Consider the following 21,106-nt stretch of genomic DNA (forward strand, 5'->3'; position numbering starts at 1 on the left):
ATTTGAATAAGATTTCTTCCAGGCCAGTTAGTGTCAGCAAGACAGTGATGCCAGGTTTGAAATCTTTGGTCCATTTAACTCCATTCTTATTTGTTCTACTCTTTTCTGTTTGATTTATTTTGCAATTCAGAAATTTATGAATTGTCCGAAATAAAAACAACTGAGTGATTTTGAAAAGCATTTGGAATGTGGGGATAAGAATTTTTCCAATTTCTATCCTGACACATTAGTTGGAAACGCTTTACCTAGATACTCAGATGAATTTTTGAATGCGTTATCTCTTTTTCCCTCACTTTCTCCTTTAGTCTTGGTCTCTCTCATTCTTTCTCTCTATCCCCCTCTCTCTTGATTTCTGAACAATGGATGTATATGTGAAATGCAAAATAATACAATTTTTTGTTACCAATCTTTCACAGTCATAGTTAAAACCCTTGATTGGGTACAAAGCTGACATTTTTTTCCTTTCTCCGCAGGCTTAAGTGAAAACAAGACGTGAGCTAGCTGCGCTACTATGAAGTCTGAGGCCTTGCTGCTATATTTTTCGCTACTACATTTTGTTGGGGCTGGTTTCCCCGAAGACTCTGAGCCTATCAGTATTGCACATGGCAACTGTAAGTTTTCAAGTAAAATTTGTTATTTGCTGACTTAAGTGTAAACTCCAAAAATAAAGGGGAGAATGTTGTGAAATGGTGCATCTGTACGGAGTTAGTTAAATGTCTTTAACACAGAATGTTGGAAAAAACAAATGCAATTTCCTTCCAAGCGAGCATTTTTCATTTTATGATGAAATTAGTGTCCCTGCTGGCTTGTAACAAGGATTACAGGAATGAATGCTTGTGAAATCTGCTGTGATATTACTTCACTGCCTTGGGGTACAAGGAGTGAAGGACTAAGTGTGAGAATTGCAATTCAGGCTGATGTAGTTACATTCTTTCTCCTCTAACAGATACGAAACAATATCCGGTATTTTTGGGTCACAAACCAGGTCGAAATAGCACTCTAAGACACAAGCTGGACATTCAGCTGATTGTGAAAATGAATCGTACACTCTACATTGCTGCTAGGTCAGTATTGTTTCACTAACTTGTCAACTCCTTATTGACCAATGTTCTGAAATGTCCCAACAAAAGTTGCTCTAATTTCTCATGTCACATAAAGAGATTAATTTAAGTGAGTCGTTTTCGGCAGCAGGCTTGTACTTGCTTGCAGATGTAAGAGATGGTTTTGTGTCCATTGAATCATTTTACAGTGTTGTTTCATGTGTAGGCACAAAATACATGGAATAAGAGTAGGCCATTCAGCCCCCATGACTATGTTCTGCCATTCAGTTAGACCGGAGCTAATCTGTACCGTAACTCCTTACAGATTAGCACTGGCAGAAGTTAGACACAAGGACACCTGGACATTCCTTGGATTGTAAATGATGTTGAAGTTGAGTCTTGCTGTCAGGGCATTGTAGCTTTGAATTGATGCTTGCTATTCCTACATTTGTAATTAGGGACAGTGGGGATAATTTTGACCTTCTGTGTTGGTGTAAAGCAGATGATGGCAAATTAGCAGCATGTTTTATATCCGTCTTCATTTTTCTTCCTATTGAAGTTAGCAGAAATTGGAAGAGATATAAAACAGGTGGCTGATTCACTAACACCCATTTCCCACTATTACATTATGTAAACTTTAACCCTGTGAGTCTTGATTGTTTTCATTCCATAGTCTGCAATATAAAATATTAATTATATAAATCAGCAGCCTGCTACCGTTACAAATTGAACGTGACAAACATAACTAGACAAACTTTGCAATAAGATTGCAATCTGAAATTAGAAGTCACTGTTTCCATGACAGTGATTTGAAAAATTATTTTTCCTTGTTGGTTCACAACAGATGATGGTGGGAAACATGTTGTTTCATTTGTATTGTATGTTAGAATGCCAAAAATAACTCTGCACTCCATCCTCCCAAAACGTAAATTCGAGTTCCACTTCGATCCTGCCCATTTAGAGGAGGGTACAATACTATTTTTACACTTACCCTGATGTAGAGGGATCATGTACAGGAAGTAGAAGGTCATTGTTGCACAATGGAATTAATTTACTGCCTGAGATAAAATTATGGAAGCTAAATTCAATTTTGAAGCTGGAGACTGCAGAAGGAAAGTTATTTGGACTCTGGGAGCTCCTATAACTCAATTAGTGTTGGACAGCTAAAAAGAATATCAAAAAGAAAATGGCGGAAAGGAAGACAGAGAATTCATCTTTCTGTCAGCAGGATAGTAACCAGGTTTATGCACTGGTCTGCGTTGTGACAGTTTGAAAAGGTCTTTCTTTTTACAGTAAAGTTAGTACCCATTTGGCTTTCATAACTTTCAAAGCAGAAGATTTAAGGGAAACCTTTTTATGGCAGAGATAGTCTGTTGTATGTTTTCTATCTATGAATAGAATGGTATCGTTTTGTTCCAGAGAGAAGCATGCTATTTCATTTTCATTGCAATGGTGTCACCTGCAAGTAGATGCTATTCAACATAATTTGCAGCATTGTTTACAAACCATGCTTATCAAACAAATATTTGTGAAGATGTCTTCGTAAGTTCTATAGTTTTAGCTGCCTTGGCAGTACTAGTAGCAGTTAAATACTGGCAGAATGCAAATTAAGGAAACCCAGTTCACCTTAATCTCCAATGTACTGTGTATTGGATTGTATTATGAAGAAACAGGTTACTCTTCAATAATTTGAGTGACCTGGAATTACCTTTTGAAGTGGCTTGTGTTTCATCCAAAAGGTTTTGATGGGGATAAAAATGATGTTTAGTTCAGTAGCTGTGAGGAGAGGAGCATCCCGTGTTATTTTATTCTCAACCAAAGGCATGATCCACTCTGCCCATTTTCCCTTCCGTCTTCCTCTGGAGAGTTAGCTGAGGCACCCTCCATGGATACTAATCCCCGCCCAATATCTCATCCATGTGGCAATTCATCATTTGTGAGCAGTGGTAGGAATCCTAACAATTTCCTCTTCTCTTTCCCCGATCTCCCTTCACATCAACCACTAACCCACACCAGGATGCGGACAGCAATTTTAGCAACTTTGCCACTGCTCTGACTAGTAGCAGAAACAGGACTTTTTGACCTTGTTTATGTCGTCATGTGTACATGTTTGGGAAAAAAAAACTTTTGTCTCAAGAAGATGGTGTCCTTTAAGTATTTTCCATTACACAGTTCCATGTAAAAATAATAGTACTTTTGTTGAGACAACATATTTAATAAATTGCTTGTGCCACATAGAACTGGCCATTTCAATAATTGGCTGTACTGATTAGATCTACCAGAACACAGTAGATGACATGAGAACAACAAATTAGTCTGCTCAAAATCAATTGCATTTCTAAATTGTTTCCATTGAAATCAGTCAAGAGTTTGCACAGTTGTCCATTTAATGGCACCTAAATAGAAAATAAGGAAACGGGTTTAGCAGCTCAAGATAACTACTCTCTCCCCTCACAGGCAAACCTTTCTGCCTATTCTGTTCTCACAGAGGGAGTGTGTGCAGGAGAATTTAAAAATAGCCCTGCACCTGATGTGCTAATGGTTTCCCCCGTAGGAAGATTGGTGGATATTTGTAAAGAAAGTGCAGTTCTCAGCAATATGTAAGCAATTTGACATTTCACAAAGGAAAACTTAGCAAACACAATGGACTACTTGTCTGCGTATGGTTTTGAATGAGTGAATGAAGTGCATTAGGCTCAAAGCACTATTTAATGCTTTGCAATTGTCGACATTGCAATTTCATTTTAACATTTACAATGAAGGAACGTGCCACTTTGAGCATGTCCTTGTCAAGTATAAACAGTGTTTTGTTTATTGCTTAAAGTCCGATGATATCACCTCTAGGAAGGTTTCAAGTTAAGGGTATATGCAAGGGTGAATTTTAAAAATGCACAGCCAAGGGTTTCAAATTTGCTGTTTGTCTTTCTTTCAGGTTGGTGTCTTATGTCTATCTCTCCATATACAGTTACATTAAGGGGATCTAATTGTACTTGTCAGTGTTCTGTAATGGAAAGACCTGGTGTGCTTTAGGTGTGAGAAATTGTATCTCTGGCCATTCTGTATATGATGTACAGCTGTATACTGACTCTCCTTTTCTACTATTACATTGGTAGAAATGATCTTATCAGCAGAGGCTCTGTTCAACCTTCAGAGTTTAACACCAAAACTTTCTGGAGTCTTCCAGCAGTATTTAAGGTTTCTAATTTACTTGATAAGGACATATAGATCACTTCATTCCATCAGTATAGATTGGAAATGGTGGCTGGAAAAAAATGGGGAATACTTTGACTGGGTTTTCCATGAAATCAGCAAAATCAGAAAGCAAGCGGGGAAATCAATCCGGAAATTGATCTGTCAGTGGCAATGGTGGACTTTTCCAGAATTTCGTGCACCACTTTGTTGAAAAAAATTGAGAGGCAAGAGTTTTATATTGGATCGCTGGCAGGGTGGCCTCTGATTCAACTGCCCCACTGTGACTTTGAGCCTTGTAGTCCAGGTGCCATATTAAAGGGTGCTCTGCTCAGAAGCAAGCATTTTCTAAGGGATCGAAAGGTATCAGAAAGTCATGGCTTCCAAAGGGAGGAAACATGCTGCCCCAACTTCAGTGAGGTCTCTCTCAAGCACCTGCTTGACAGAATAGAGGCCCAATGTGAAGTTCTCCACTCCCACTCTGGGCGAAGAGCCTCATCCAAGGTGACAAATCCAGCATGGGAGGCGGTGGTCAGCATCAATGGTCTACAAAAGAGGACAGCCTCACAGTGCAGGAAGAGGATGAATGTTCTCCTCAGTTCCACCAGGGTAAGTCACCCTTCTCATCACTCTCAACTCACACACTCATATCCATCACACATGCACAGGGATCTCACCCACTGTCAGCTCAAGGGACATCGCCACTCACTCTCTCTGACTCATAACCAGAGGGAGAGGTCCTAGACTGGCGGTGAAATGCCCAAACTGAAAATCCTCACCGACTTTTAGAATGAAGCCATCCAGCTGGCCAGCGAGGATGTGGGCCGTTCCTGTGCTGACGGTGAGGTCAGTGGCATTCAACTAAATGAGGATCCTGCACTAAAACATCCATCAGACAGCCACACTGTGAGTGGTGTCTCCTGTTCCGAAGCCTCCTGTCATGTACTAGTGAGCTCTCCTTTATTTCACAGGCACATCTGGGAAGCAGCCAAGGGTGTCCACAAGTCAAGCCCTTGACTCAAGGTCCAAAGACACCTCAGAAGATGAATCTGATGACATGCTAACTAAAGACCCATCACAGTGTTCACCCACACCCTCCATCAGTGCAGAGACACACAACTCAATAGACCTAGTTCTAGAGTAGAGTACAGTCTGGTGAGCACATCGCAATGACTGATCCACAACAAATGGAGGCAGGGACCTCCCATGGGGCTGGCACTGGGAGGATTACTGGAGGCCAGGAATCTGCTGAATCTGAGTCAGATGAGGAGTCTCTGCACTCAGTGCTGCCTCAGTTGCTGGAGCTGCAAAGACAAGCTGAATAACATTGAGAGGGATGTCTGCTGCATTTCTCGAATTGTAAGACACAGTGAAGAAGTCTATCCACCTTCAGACTGAGGCAATCGTGCCAACATGCCAACGCACCAAGGTCAACATCAGTCGGCTGGTGACTGCCATGGTGATCAAGACATTGGTCACGCACTGCACTTCATCACTGAGGTACCTGCACAAAATGAAGTCACAAGATGCAGTCCACTGTCCTCTGTGCAGTGGAGAACCTTCTGATCACAGTGATTGTCCCATCCTAAAGTCACTGCTCACATCAGTGATGTCTGCACCATGATGCTGATTGTGTTCACTGCAAGAATATCATGCCCTGACATTGTTGGGTCACATGATGTGGTGTATGAGAACCTTGGAGGTGGGGCTGCCTCCATCCTTCCCCCCTGCATTCTGGACAGATGTGGTGTGATGCTTAAAGGGACAGGTGACTATTGACAGATGTGGGTGTGAAATGAAGGGGAAGGTGATTATTGACAGATGTGGGTATGATATGAATGGGACAGGTGATTATTGACAGATGTGGGTATGATATGAACGGGACAGGTGATTATTGACAGATGTGGGTATGCTGAGAAAGGATCATGCACTTTAGAAGTCAATGTTCCTGCTGTATTCCGGCACAGTCTGCATGAGATGAGACTCTGCACAGAATGTGAGTGCACTGACCTCTGCCCGACTGTGCTAGACACTCCCAGTTGCTATCTTGTCCTCTCAGGGGAATCCTCACTGCATCTCGTTATCCTCCTTGCGGGAACTTGTAGCTATTAGGGCTTCACAACAATGCCTGCCTCTTCTGGCCAGAATAAATGGCCACATCACTAACAGGGCTTCCAGGACCCCATCACCCTCCTCCACTTGCTCCTCATCGGAGGAGACGTACAGTGAGCAGCTCCACCATCTCCTCATCATCCAAGACCTCCCTCCTCTGCATCATCAGGTTGTACAGCGCGCAACAAGCCAGCCACAGTGAGGCACGGCACTCTCTGAGGAGTGTACTGCAGAGCTTCACCAGGTCTGTCAGTGCACTAAAAACTCATTTTCAGGATCCAAATGGTGTGCTCCACTAAAGTCTGATTACGGTATGAACTTTCTTGTACCTTTTCTCAGCTGGAGTCTCAGGCCACTGCACAGGCAACATCAGCCAATCCTCCATAGGTAGCCTTTGTCCTGAAGATCCAGTGCTTAAACCACTGTGGATCCTGGAAAATATCAGGGATCTGAGATCTGCTGAGGATGTATGAGTCATGGATGCTGCCGCAATATAGTGCACAGACCTGGATGATCCCATTATTACGGTCGCAGACCAGCTAAACGTTTTGTGAGAGGAAGCCCATGTGGTTCACATACTTGACTGATCACAGAAATCCTAGAGCCACGTGAGTGCAGTTGATGGCACCCTGCACCTGTGGAAAATCTCAATGAATCCCAGTCTTCTTGCTACAGGCTCACCTGGTCTCGATCAAAATTGACAAAAGTTGTATTTCTCAGTGAAGATATTGTCCGTGACCACCTGGATACATTTATGGGTGGAGGTTTGAGAGATCCTGCACAAATCACCAACGGAGTTCTGGAAGGAACCATTGATGTAGAAATTGAGCATTGCAGTCATTTTCAATGCCATGAGTAGTGGATGCCCCCCAAGTCCCTGAGGTGGCATATGTGAGTAACCAATTCACTCGCAGTTCGAGCAAGTGCCACTTATATAGCCTGGATCTTGCAAGGTGCCTATGAATGACAGCCCTTTGTGAATCTTCCACTATGTGCAGAGGAAGTCCAGCTGCCCCTTGATCTTGAGGATTCTGCTCCACATTTGGGCACCACCAATGTGCCAGTTGGGTGGGACTACCTGTGTGCCAGGAGCAGTGTCAGGGGTGTGGGGCCAGGCTGGGGGCCATGGTGGCGGGGGGGGGGGGTTGGGGGGAAGTTCGCTATGTGTAGGGGATAGTGCAGGGGTGGATTGTAGAGGATATCCTTACAGGAGGGCATGTTGAGGGGGCCCTGATGCAGACAATCTGTGTCTTGGAGGGGGCGGGTTGGTGGTCACCCACTCCACTGTGAGATCAGTTTCACTCTTGCAAAACAGCACGCGGGCTCTCTGCAGCCACCTCACCAGCGTGTTTAGGCCCCGCCCCCCTCAGTACCGCCACACAGCTCACCACTCTCCCAAAAAATGACTTGAGTGTCAAAAGATTGCGATGCGGAACGCGTCCGAGATACCAGCGCATTTCACCCCATTTTTCTCGCCGTCATGACGCTCTGAAATTTTTGGGGAAAATTCCGCCCATTGTTTTCAAAGAACGTTTCCTGTTCAATGCTCCTCTTCTGAAGCCGATGATCCTTGCTATGATAGCTGTCTACACATTATGGATGCTGTCCTGACCCGATTGCTCATTATGGTGACCATTGCTAATCACTTTTGACAATGGGGAGAGGAGAGAGATTTGAGTGCAGCAGAAACTGAACCTATCCCCAACTGATTCTCCACAGATCCTGTCAGACCTGCTGAGATTTTCCAGTGTTTTCTGTTTTTGTTTGATTCCAGCATCCGCAGTAATTTGCCTTTATTATACTGATATCCATGTGTGTTGACTCCTAACAGGGATTGTTGGCTCCCAAGCAGGAGCAGGAACCCCAGTAAAGATCAGGGATCAAATCTGGGCTCATTTCTGTTTAGTATGGCTCAGCTACTCACCTGAGTAAACGTAGCAATTGGGAAACCAATTTGCTTCCTCTTTATGAATAATCCATTGACCAAAGTCTTTTCCAATGTATTTGTAATAGTTGTATTATTATGTGGTGAAGCATTTCAAATTGAATGATTTGCACCTCCTGGTTTGCTGTCTGTTTTGTGCGATAAGATTCTGAAGCCTGTGGTTGAAGCCTGAAATGAACGTGTATATTCTGTGTTCTATTTATAGAGACCATATTTACACGATTGAAATGGATACATCCTTCACCGAGCAGATTAATTTTAACAAAGTAAGTAGCATGTGTTTTCTTTGTTTCTGTGACTATGCTGTCTCAGTTTAAACATGAGGCCCCATATGCAGAACCCAGATAAGACTTGACTACTGTGAGTTAAAACAACTGGCAGGAAAGTAAGTGCGAGACGGAGACAGCTAAAAGCTTTAGTATAAGCAAGGCTTATATGAATCCTGACATTAAATTTCAAAGTACCATTCCCATTAACTGCCATTATGGGAAGATTTTATTCAAGGGAACACATTTTGTGGAACAAGCAAACTATATATTTGCAAATAAATGTGTCACATGGACTAGTGCTGTATTATAGTGCTAAATAGTTTGTTTATAAGGCACAGGTATACATATTTCAAAGATTATTTAATCAGTTAAGTAAACCTTTGATTTGATTTATTATTGTCACATGTATTCACATAGAGTGAAAAGTATTGATTCTTGCGCACAATACAGACAAAACATACCGTTCATAGAGAAGGAAACGAGAGAGTGCAGAATGTAGTGTTACAGTCATAGCTAGGGTGTAGAGAAAGATCAACTTAATGCAAGGTAATTCCATTCAAAAGTCTGGCAGCAGCAGGGAAGAAGCTGTTCTTGAGTCGGTTGGTACGTGACCTCAGACTTTTGTATCTTTTTCCCGATGGAAGAGAGAATGTCCAAGGTGCGTGGGGTCCTTAATTATGCTGGCTGCTTTGCCGAGGCAGTGGGAAGTGCAGACAGAGTCAATGGATGGGAGGCTGGTTTGTGTGATGGATTGGGCTACATTCATGACCTTTTGTAGTTCCTTGCGGTCTTGGGCAGAGCAGAAGCCATACCAAGCTGTGATACTACCAGAAAGAATGCTTTCTATGGTGCATCTGTAAAAGTTGGTGAGAGTCGTAGCTGACATGTCAAATTTCCTTAGTCTTCTGAGAAAGTAGAGGCGTTGGTGGGTTTTCTTAACTATAGTGTCGGCATGGGGGGGACCAGGACAGGTTGTTGGTGATCTGGACACCTAAAAACTTGAAGCCCTCTTTGCACAGAATTAATTTTGTTTTGCCTTGTAAGACATAATAAATAGAAACAATGAAAATGAAACCTCTCAGAATAGAATCTTATGCAGTAATTTAGTTACCTTCAGCAATGTCTAGACATATTGTTAACCATGACTCAAGAAAGACTATCAGTTAGCACTCAACAAAATGAATGTTTTCTATCGTCGCTTGTTCGAAATAGCATGTTACCTTTCTAACACAGCAGCTGTAAAGCTTAATATGATGCTATGTATTCTGTAGTGATAGTCAATAAGATGTGTAAGATGCTACCTGGTTCTAATGAGCTGGTTCTGTTCCTCATCACAGAAGTTAACATGGCGTTCTAAACAAGCTGACATAGACATATGCAGAATGAAGGGAAAGCATAAGGTAAGCAGGTATTATTTCCCTAATGGGTGTCACCTTAATGTAGATTCGCTGTGTCTGTTATCATATGACACCATCTCTGATTGACCTCTGATTGTATCATTAATGTGATTCATTGGCTTTATCAGTTATCTGCTAATTAGTTCCCCTGTTGATAGCTTTATTTGTTATACTGGTGAATGATTAAAAGGGGAAAATACCATTCTGCTGTTCAGCAATGAAGACGTTTTAGCAGCACAGTTCACAATAGTATTTGCGTAATGAAACATATTTGTACTGTAAACCGATAATAACAATGCGATTTTTGTTTTGCTGGCCTAGGATGAATGTCACAATTTTATTAAATTGCTTCTGAAAAGAAATGATAACACCTTATTTGTCTGTGGGACAAATGCTTTCAACCCATCATGCAGAAACTATAAGGTATGTCCCTTGAAATGCTTTTCCAAGTGGAATTATTAGCACTCCCAGTGCTATGCTGGGAGACAACATCGGGTGATCATAACCTTAATGTGGCTCATTGTTTGAAAGTCAGCTGTTTGTTTCCTTAATAATGTTTTTCAAAGAAAACTACATCCTGTACATAAAACTCTTAATCATATGAAACACAACAATGATAGGGATTCAACTGAAGCTGAACTCATATACTATTCAAGATTTACACCCTTGCTTTATCTTGTACTTAACTGGGGAAACATAAGAACATAAGAACATCATAAGAAATAGGAGCAGGAGTAGGCCATCTAGCCCCTCGAGCCTGCCCCGCCATTCAATAAGATCATGGCTGATCTGAAGTGGATCAGTTCCACTTACCCGCCTAATCCCTATAACCCCTAATTCCCTTACCGATCAGGAATCCATCTATCCGTGATTTAAACATATTCAACGAGGTAGCCTCCACCACTTTAGTGGGCAGAGAATTCCAGAGATTCACCACCCTCTGAGAGAAGAAGTTCCTCCTCAACTCTGTCCTAAACTGACCCCCCTTTATTTTGAGGCTGTGCCCTCTAGTTCTAGCTTCCTTTCTAAGTGGAAAGAATCTCTCCACCTCTACCCTATCCAGCCCCTTCATTATCTTATAGGTCTCTATAAGATCCCCCCTCAGCCTTCTAAATTCCAATGAGTACAAACCCAATCTGCTCAGTCTCTCCTCATAATCAACACCCCTCATCTCTGGTATCAACCTGGTGAACCTTCTCTGCACTCCCTCCAAGGCCAATATATCCTTCCGCAAATAAGGGCACACAGTATTCCAGCTGCGGCCTCACCAATGCCCTGTACAGATGCAGCAAGACATCTCTGCTTTTATATTCTATCCCCCTTGCGATATAGGCCAACATCCCATTTGCCTTCTTGATCACCTGTTGCACCTGCAGACTGGGTTTTTGCGTCTCATGCACAAGGACCCCCAGGTCCCTTTGCACAGTAGCATGTTGTAATTTTTTTCCATTTAGATAATAATCCAATTTGCTATTATTTCCTCCAAAGTGAATAACCTCGCATTTGTCAATGTTATGCTCCATCTGCCAGATCCTCGCCCACTCACTCAGCCTGTCCAAATCTCTCTGCAGACCTTCTACGCCCTCCACACGATTCACTCTTCCATTTACCTTTGTGTCATCTGCAAACTTTGTTACCCTACACTCAGTCCCCTCCTCCAGATCGTCTATATAAATGGTAAATAGTTGAGGCCCCAGTACCAATCTCTGTGGCACGCCACTAGTTACCATCTGCCAACCAGAAAAGCACCCATTTATTCCGACTCTCTGCTTCCTGTCGGATAGCCAATCCCCAATCCACGCTAACACCCTACCCCAAACATATTGGCTGCCATTTTCAGCAGTGTCACATACTGTTGATCATGTTTTTAATACGGATCTTTCTGGGTACGAACTAAAAGATACAATATTTAAACTATTCCAACCAAACCCTGGATCTTCGAGTGACAGGATAAGAGAATGTTAGCAACCAAGCCATTAATTTAAATGCACCCGCGAGCTATACACAATGAGAGTATGCAGAAGCACAGTATTAGAGTGCCCTGAATAGATGGAGGAGGTATTAAAGTGCTGGAGATGGTTTGCTGTTTGTAATTCTCATCCAAGTTACAATAGGGCAAGGTGGTCAGTTGGCAACTGTCTGCCTGTAATATTCTTGATTGCTCTGATAAAGAATTACATGGTAATTCCTGGAGTTTTTGATGAAATAGTCACACAAATTTAAAAAGGAATGGATCAATACAAACTGAACTAGTCACACATTCAGTATATATATGAAAATTCTATTTGCCAAGAGAGGAAGTCTAGCACTCACTGAGAACTTCCACATGTTTTTCCCCAACTGGCCTTTGTATCTTCAACAGGAGTCAGGAGTGTGACAGAATAATCCACTTGCCTGGATGAGTGCTGCTCGAACAACACTCAAAATGCTCCACATCATCCAAGACAGAGCAGCCCATTAGATTGGCACCCCATCCACCACCATAATCCATTTAATCATTCCACTACCAGTGCACAGCGGTGACAGTATGTACCATCTTGATGCACTGCAGCAACTCGCCAACCCTCCTTCGATAGCACCTTCAAAACTCGTGGTCTCTGCTGCCTAAAAAGGCAAAGGCAGCAGACGCATGAGAGTACCACCACCTGCAAGCTCCCCTCAAAGACCCTACCATCCTAACATGGAACTAAATCGCTGTTCCTTCACTGTCACTGGGTTAAAAACATGGAATTCCCTTCATAATAGTGCTGTGGGTGCACTTACACCACCTGGACTGCAGCGGTTCAGGATGGCAACTTACCACCACCTTCTCGAGGACAGTTTGGAATGGGCAATAAATGCTGCCCTTGCCCATTATTTTTTCACCCTAAGAACAAATTTTAAAAATCTTATTTATGCAATTATCTGAACTTTTCATCAAAATTATGGCTCTTGATCAGGAGGATCCTTGAGATAATTTGCAGAGTATGTACTTGTAAATGAAGATCTTTAAAGGGACATTAGATAATTCAGTACTGAAAAGTAATTGTCAAAAAAGGCTGACTGTTTGATCTGCCAGGCACTATATTAAAAGTTCACCTAGATCTTAAGATAAGTGAAGATGCTGTCAAAGCTTTAATGAGTTTATACTTGCCCACAAGAATGATCTAAGGAAATAAAGAATAACCTAGGGCAATAAGGTTTAGCAGTAATCCAAAATGTCTGCCCAATGTAGAAACTGAGCTGATGTAGAAAAGGGAATGATTGCACCGAGTATTTAACTTTCCTTGCTAGAAACAAGATTTTGCATTAAGTGGCCTTGGATAACATTTTCCAGTTAGTACCTCCAGTTTTAGAGTACATATGACTGACCTTCACCAAATTTATATTCCTGTAATATATTTTCCTGATTGATTTTCCAAAGGGCAAAGTAAAAGGCTAGCATCAGGTGAAATCAGAAAGATGTCCTTTGACGTGATATCTCGAGACACGGATTACATAAGTGTGTGTGCAGCTGCTGCCATTTAACAATATGGAAACTGAGGAGAGGACACATTCTGAATAGCTGATTTTTGCGTGTGGGTTCAAAGCTACCCTACACACTCTCAAAACAGAAAATCGAGCTTTCTTCTTCGAATATTCAACTTAATGCGACGAGAGTGCAAATAAGAACGTCGATCTATATCAAAGCTCTGGAAATTTATGTAAGGATTATTTTCAGGGAGAATCCCAGGGATAGGACGAGTCTGAGGCATAGTTCAACAAGTATAACCACAAGTGTTGCTAACTGGATACCATCACCATGGACAAAGGGAACTGATAGGAAAAATGGGAGCAAACAGTGATATTTGGCTGTTAATCAAAAGGCCATTGAGCAGGAATAATTGTAATGGCAAGCTTTCCTTAAAAAGCTGCTTCACTCAATGTTCAACAGGCACTGTGTCTTTTGTGTTCAATTAGTGTGTGATGGGTAATGGAACACGTTAACTTGGTTTTGGCTGATCAATGATCCTGATAAAGACAGTGGATAATGTTAAGCTTCTTGTTTACTTATTCCAGTGTAACATGAGATTCCTGTTCAGGTTTCTTTGAAACAAGTTAAAATTGAACTAATTAAGCATGTGATTAGACTCCTTGGTTATCTTAAAGGAACTGTCCTTCGCAATAGCTGTTTGACAAAATACATTAATTTCTCTCTATGCCAGAAGCAGTGCATGGATTCCTGCATACATTAATAATTATGAAGTTGGCTTATGATAAGATTAATAGAGAAATTCTACACGTTGAATCATGAACAAAAATCAGTCAGTGGAAATGCAGCAGATTTTCCACCAATATTTCTGCTTAGATGAACAGCTGGCAAAAAGCGGGATTGGTGTTCCATAGGAATTCATGCTGGAACCATTGTTGTTCACAATTTATGTAAATGCATTTGGGAATCAGAAATGCAATTCCAAAATTTGCAGGCAACACCAAATGGGGGCCAGTAGTTAATAAAGAGGAGGACTGTGACAGGATAGAGGAAGACATTAAGAAACCTGCAGAATGGGTGTGCAAATTAACTTCAGCATAGGTAAGTGTGAGATGGTACATTTTGGTAGGAAGATTAAAGAAGCTACACATTCCTTGGAAAATGGTTAAATGGCAGAAAGGAGCAGAGGAATCTGGGTGTACAGATCACAAGTTACAAAAGGTAGTGATGGAGGTTAATAAAGCCATTTCAAAAAAGCAGACCAAAGCACTGGGAATCATTTTTGGAGGGATAGGACTTAATAGATAAGTTATGTTAAACGCGTTTAGAAGGTTGGTTAGGCTGCACTGGATGTTTTAGGCTGTACTGTGAACAGTTCTGGTCTCTCGATTGTATGAAGTAAAGTCGCCACTGTCTCAGAGGACCAGCAGCTGCTCTCTCCATTCGAAAGGGAGAACTGACTGGTTGTGATTTAACTTGAGGGGAAACATACCTCAGGCGAGGGTCAAGGTTGAGAAGGTGGGCTTTCATGAATAACCTTAGCCGGTACAGGAATTGAACCCACGCTGTTGGTGTTGTTCTGCATTACTGTTCAGTCAACTGAACTAAAGCAACCCCCATGCTGTAGAGGCATTGGAGAAGGTGCAAACAAATGTGCAAAGCTGATGATACCAGAACTGAGAGTTATACCCATCAGGAAAGACTGAGCAGGCTGAGCTTTTTTCTCTGGAAGTGGGAAAACTGAGGAGCGGCCTGAGAGTGTTCTTTAAGATTATTCATAGGGTATATGTAGAGAAAATGTTTTTCAGGAGCAGGGGAGACCAGAACAAGGGGCTATGAACATGAGATAGTCACTAATAAATCTAATTGGAAATTCAGGAGAACCTTCGATACAGAGAGTGTTGTCAGAATGTGGAATTCGCCAGTGCACAGAGTAACTGAGACAACCAGCTTAGGGGCGGCACAGTGGTTAGCACTGCTGCTTCACAGCTCCAGGGACCTGGGTTCAAATCCCGGCTCGGGTCAATGTCTGTGTGGAGTTTGCATATTCTCCCTGTGTCTGTGTGGGTTTCCTCCGGGTGCTCCGGTTTCCTCCCACAGTCCAAAGATGTGCAGGCTAGGCTGATTGGCCATTCTAACTTGCCCCTTAGTGTCCCGGGATGCATAGGTTAGAGGGGTTAGTGGGTAAATATGTAGGGATATGTGGATAGGGCCTGGGTGGGAGTGTAGTCGGTGCAGATTTGATGGGCTGAATGGCCTCTTTCTGCACTGTAGGATTCTATGATTCTATGAGATACATAGGAAAAGCTAGATAAGGACATGAGAAAGAAAGTAATAAAAATAATAGGATATGTTTATGGGGGTAGATGAAGAAGGGTTGGAGGAGGCTTATCTGGAGGATAAATAGTGGCATGGTTTTGTTGGGCTAAATGACCAGTTTGTACGTAATTAATAATATGGAATTAATTTTACAGGGCTGGGGGCTATTCCCCCACACAGTAGAAGTCAGCCTTGAGCTGACCAACTGTAAAAAGGCTGCCCCTGCCAATATGATTGGCTAGCAGCTGAAGGGAAGGCCATATCTTAGAGCCTGAACTCCCGCAGGAGTGGGCTGGCCTCCTAAGTTCTGCCTTCCCCAACCACATGTATTATTGCAGCAGAGGCGGAAACAGGCTCTCAATTGGCCTAGGGGCAGGGCAGGCTGACTAACACCTTAACTGCCCAATGTATTGTGGGGGATAGCTTGTGGAAAGCAGTGGAACCATTCGTGAGCCCCCATCCCACCTCTGCCTGCTGTAAAGCTGAAGCCAGCCCGTAGACAGCTAAGATGCTAGAGTGGTAGACGCCAGGCAAGGAATCCTATGATCAATCTAAAATCTCACATAATAATTGATTCAAATTTCCCAGTGAGGAGATTCTCCCAGGTCAGGTGGATGGGAGAATACACTGTTCAATGTACCCCTTTGCTTCCTGCATTGCTAGTGAACACTTGGTGTCCCAATTCTCTTTATTTTGAGGCTGGTATAGATGGCAGGGGTGAGCTATGTCTCAGAACCTCTGGTGCATTACTGACCAAGAATTATGCTTAGCTCAGCCTTTGATCTGTAGCACTCCAAGCAGCAGAAAATGTCAGCATGCAGACAGTTCTACACTCTTGTGGCATTCAAGCTGCAGAGTCTAACCATACAGAAGGATAGCAAATTGCAGAATTACCTGGAGTGAAGCCATGGCAATTCACTTACCATTACTGGTTTAATTTTCCAAGATTACCTCAGGAGAAGAGACATCTGCAGTCAATGTCATCTTCATATCAAGAGAGCAGCAGACAATCCTCTTAATCTCATTGGTTTGCCAGCTGTTGAGTCTTAATACCTAGGAGCAGCTCCAGCACATGGTTCCTTCAGCTTGGCTTGAATTTTGCTTTCCTACTCCTACTCGGTATACCCAGATGAGTTTTCTGTTTCACACACAGGCAGCTTTCCCATTAATCAGAGTTATCTGATCTGGTGGAATGAAAGTCAGTACAAAAGCTCCTCCAAAAGGCCTCCCACACTAACTACCCTGTTCCTGGTTCCTTATTTCAATCCAGCGTTAACTATTCTATCATTGCTTTACGTTCAACTGTACATATCAGAAAACAGGTCAGAAAACTGATGCCAAGAGTGCACATTTCCAATGTCACAACTTATTGGGGCTGGTTTTTTACTGACAATTATATATATTTTTTCATGCTTTCTGCATCTGCCTCGTATTAACTGTGTAAGGGGTATTGATTACTGCACCTGTTCATTTGCCTTTTCCACACATGGGAATCGTGTAGACTCTGCAAAAGTTCATTGGTCAATAATGCACCTGTAATGAATGTTCTAATACTTATTTTTGTTTTGCACCATTACTAATATCTCAGAAATGTCTCAGACTGGCTAGCTAGACGGTAATTGTATCTGCCTGCTCTTTTGGAACTCGTCTGTATTCTCACTTACATAAGTGCAGCAAGATACATAACCAAGTTTATAGTCGACCAGGAGGGACATTATGGAAATAAAAATACTTTTTCCATGCTTTGAAACCATACAGTGATGGAACTATTTAAACATTTTGGTATGATAATTAACTTTCCACATTTCTGTATTTTCAAAATGAGATTAAAAGAATGGACGTGCATTTTACACAGAATTTTCCACCCGTTACATATCCAAAGCATTTCACTTTTCATGGATAATCACCATGGCAATCTAGTGAAAGGTTGCAGACGACTGGGCAAATTTTACCATCCTGCCCGCGACGGGAATTGGAGCGGGCGAGGGACAGACCATGGAAAGGTCTGTTGATCTCGGGTGGGATTTTCCAGTTTTGGGGTGAGCGAGGCCAGAAAACCCTGGCCAACCTGTCTACAGCAAGCTCCCACTAACAACAATGACTAGATGATCTGTTTTTGTGGACAATGTTTGAAGGATAAATATTGGTTAGGATCAAAAACCCTGCTGTTCTGTGAATAATCTTTTCATACCATCTGAGAGGGCAAATCGGACTCTTGCTCAAAGTTGTATCCAAAAGACAACTGACAACTAGCACTTGCTGAGTACTGAACTGAAACATTAGTCTTTATTATGTGATTGAGTCTCTGGAGATGGGCTCAAACTCATAGCCTTCTAAAGCAGAGGTGAGTGTTACCATCTGGCTGGCCAGTCTGAGCCAAGGCTAACACGAATAAAGATTTTTTTTTAGCTGATGCAGCTCCAACAGTTTTATTTTTAATTTTAATTTCTTTTTCTCTTCTCTGAAGACTCATTAATTGTTTCTTGCAGTGACAAAGTTCTACAGACATTGACTGCGCTGTAGTATCTCGCTCCAGGTGACAATTTTTATAATTGGACCTGGCCAACGAGTGGCAGCAGGTTATTTTGACAAGAGGGAACATGACAGACAAAGCCTCACAGTGTACTTTGATATTTAGATGTATGCACTGTCCAACAGGGGATCATTGGATATAAATAGAAGCTAACGCCAGGGCTGTTTTTTTCCCCCTGCAGAGAGGTTCAGAGATCAATTGAGTTATATTCTTGCACCAGCTGAGGTCACCAACCTCACAATGCAGACAGCAAATGTGCAATCTTCTTGGTTTGTGTAGCTTATTGCAACATAAGCTGGACATTTATTCTGATACCACTTAGGAAGTTACAAGCATCATTCAAGTTAGTGAAGTGAAAGCAAGTTTCAAAAGCTCCAAGGAGAGCAATGGTTAGAATATTGCAGCTACTGGGGGAAGGACAGTAGAAATAGAAGCATTGTTGGATGTTGGCCACACTTCCAGATAGCATTCTTTCCTACCATTACCCAATTGCTAAAGCAATAAAAGCAGAAACTTGCAGGCTGCTTTAAAGAGACATCTGTGCAGTATATCAGGACAAATTATTAATCTTTGCTCTGCCTGCAGTTTTCAAATTTCCTTCAAGAAACAACAGTCGACGAGCTTCTTCTCAAGTCTTTTATTATGTGTTTGTAGTTGGATCGCGCTGTGAAGTACGGCCTCCTTTGTGGAATTATTTGGGAAATCGCAATTCCTTAAATGTTCACATATTACTGTTATGCTATTTCAACATTTTACAGTTTTGATGTGTTCATTCATGCGTACTACAGATATCTTAATTTCATCTTTTATTCCATTGCTGATGTCTTTCCTCTAAAGTGCTTCTTTGTTCAATTAATCCTTTCTTCAAATGTGCAAAGGTAGCGATATGAGAAGTCTATAGGGATAATTCGAAGGTTCACAATGTTCCTATTGGGAGAACAGTGCTCGTCGGGAATGGACCTTAGGAACATTTTCCAATCTTCTCTGTTAACTTTAATGAAGGGAAAATCATAGGCTGTGTCCTCCCTCGTAGTGTCTCAATCCCACTGAGATCACTGGATTGTGGAACCATTCCTTTAAACTGTGATAAGGCCATGGCAGTGGCCTTACTGAGTACAATGTACATTATTGTGTAAGTTTATAATATTGTTCTTAAATAATATCCAAGAATTTGAACATGAATTCTTCCCATCGGTTTCAGTTGGACACACTGGATGTGCTTGGAGATGACAACATCAGTGGAATGGCAAGGTGTCCTTATGATCCAAAACACGCAAATGTTGCACTGTTTGCTGGTAAGCATTTGTTTAGACCTTGTATTACATCTAGTGGGCACAGCGTGATTTCATTAAATATTCAGTCAGGAAGAATTGATTCCTCTGATTCCCCTATCTCCACCATCTCACAAAAGAGTGACATATTTTCTGAATGTGAAGCAGTGCAGTGCTCTAGTAAAGCCTTGTCACCACTACAGCAGTGTATAATTTGGAAGATTGAAAATGGGGGCTACTAAATATTGTCCATCTGATCAATCATTGATTATCTGTCCCAAGACCTCATCCTCAACTTGAAATCTGTCAGAGGCCGCACTTCACTCTATTTCAGCAATTATTTCAAACCCTGTCTTCTCTTTCACCTCATCCCAAGATTCTGTTTCTCTGACTCTAGCCCCTTGTGTATCCCTCTGTCTTTTATGCATAACAGCCGAGCTAAAAATTTCATGAGTTCTGTTTGCCAAAATTCCTTCCCTAAATCCCACCAACTCTCCACCTGTCTATTCTTTGAAACCTTCTCAAATCCCATTTCTTCAGCCAAGTATTTGGTCATCCCTCCTAATGAGTCTTTTTCTGGCTCAGTGCCCATTTTCCATATACCCATCTGTGAAATGCCTTCAGAAATTATTTATATTCAGAGTGCACTATTAAAGCAAGTTGTTTACCTCTGTGGTTGAAAGGAACTTGCTGACAAATCCCTGTTTGTTTAAACACTATATTGCCTGATTAACATTATTTTATTGTGACCTTTTATAACTGTCAACTATTTGGGATTTATGAGTTTACTACCAGTTAATGTAACTTAGGTTTAAAATACTACTATTGCATTAAATATAGCTCAAAACGGGTTGCAGTAAAATACAGCAGAGCTGGAAAATATAGATTTAGATTCAGACAAGCTTTTTGAACCAGATATTGATAATTTGAAATACCAGTGAATATCTACATTTATTGGCCAGAGGTCAGGCATGGGGTAGAGACGCTTCTCATTTATGAGACCAAAACTAGGGCCGGAATTCCCCGGCCGTTCATACCCCACCACCGCTGCAAGTGAGGATAGAGAATTTGGCGCTGAGCCAACTCTCCTTTCCCTGCAGTGGAACCAGAGAATCCCACTGGAGTGAATGGCCAGAGAATTCCAGCCCACAGTTCCACTGTTGGGAAAAGGGTTGACAGGCCCATGCAGGTGGAATCTGATGCCTTAACCTTCCATTTTGTGTAAATACTCAAGAGTGCAGAGAAAAGGTACATGGCCAGCTAACTAGGTTCTCGGGAAGAAGTCGTCCCCAGTGAGAGGAAACTTGCTCTTTTAGTTTTGAGTTGGTCAAAATCAGAAAACTGACCACACAATGTTAGGCAATTCTGCTGATGGTGATAATGTGTAGTTTTTTAATTAGTTTTTTTGAATAACTTTGAAATTTGTTTAGATTTGCTATTCTTAAAATACCCAGTTCAGAGCACAAGGAGATCCAGTCGTCAAACTCCTTGATTCTGCTGGCATACACATTGGAGACATTAAGCTGCATATTGGAGCTATATCGGAGAAAATATTTCAATCAGACTTCAAGGTTATGACA

The 21,106-nt window shown here is 41.9% G+C and overlaps 1 protein-coding gene across 5 annotated transcripts in view; it reads left to right on the forward strand.

Moving 5' to 3' along the window:
* Positions 1 to 21,106, forward strand: part of sema6a (sema domain, transmembrane domain (TM), and cytoplasmic domain, (semaphorin) 6A) — a 98,089-nt gene that overhangs the window by 38,954 nt on the left and 38,029 nt on the right. For all 5 annotated transcript variants that reach the window (XM_078214626.1, XM_078214622.1, XM_078214623.1 and 2 more), the window contains exons 2-7: positions 474 to 611; positions 947 to 1,064; positions 8,492 to 8,552; positions 9,893 to 9,955; positions 10,274 to 10,375; positions 19,457 to 19,550. In XM_078214626.1, coding sequence (XP_078070752.1) covers positions 512 to 611; positions 947 to 1,064; positions 8,492 to 8,552; positions 9,893 to 9,955; positions 10,274 to 10,375; positions 19,457 to 19,550 — 538 coding nt within the window. In that variant the 5' untranslated portion in view covers positions 474 to 511. The remainder of the gene's footprint in view (positions 1 to 473; positions 612 to 946; positions 1,065 to 8,491; positions 8,553 to 9,892; positions 9,956 to 10,273; positions 10,376 to 19,456; positions 19,551 to 21,106) is intronic.

Source organism: Mustelus asterias, chromosome 6 (genome assembly GCF_964213995.1).
Source record: "Mustelus asterias chromosome 6, sMusAst1.hap1.1, whole genome shotgun sequence".
Classification (NCBI taxonomy): Eukaryota; Metazoa; Chordata; class Chondrichthyes; order Carcharhiniformes; family Triakidae; genus Mustelus; species Mustelus asterias.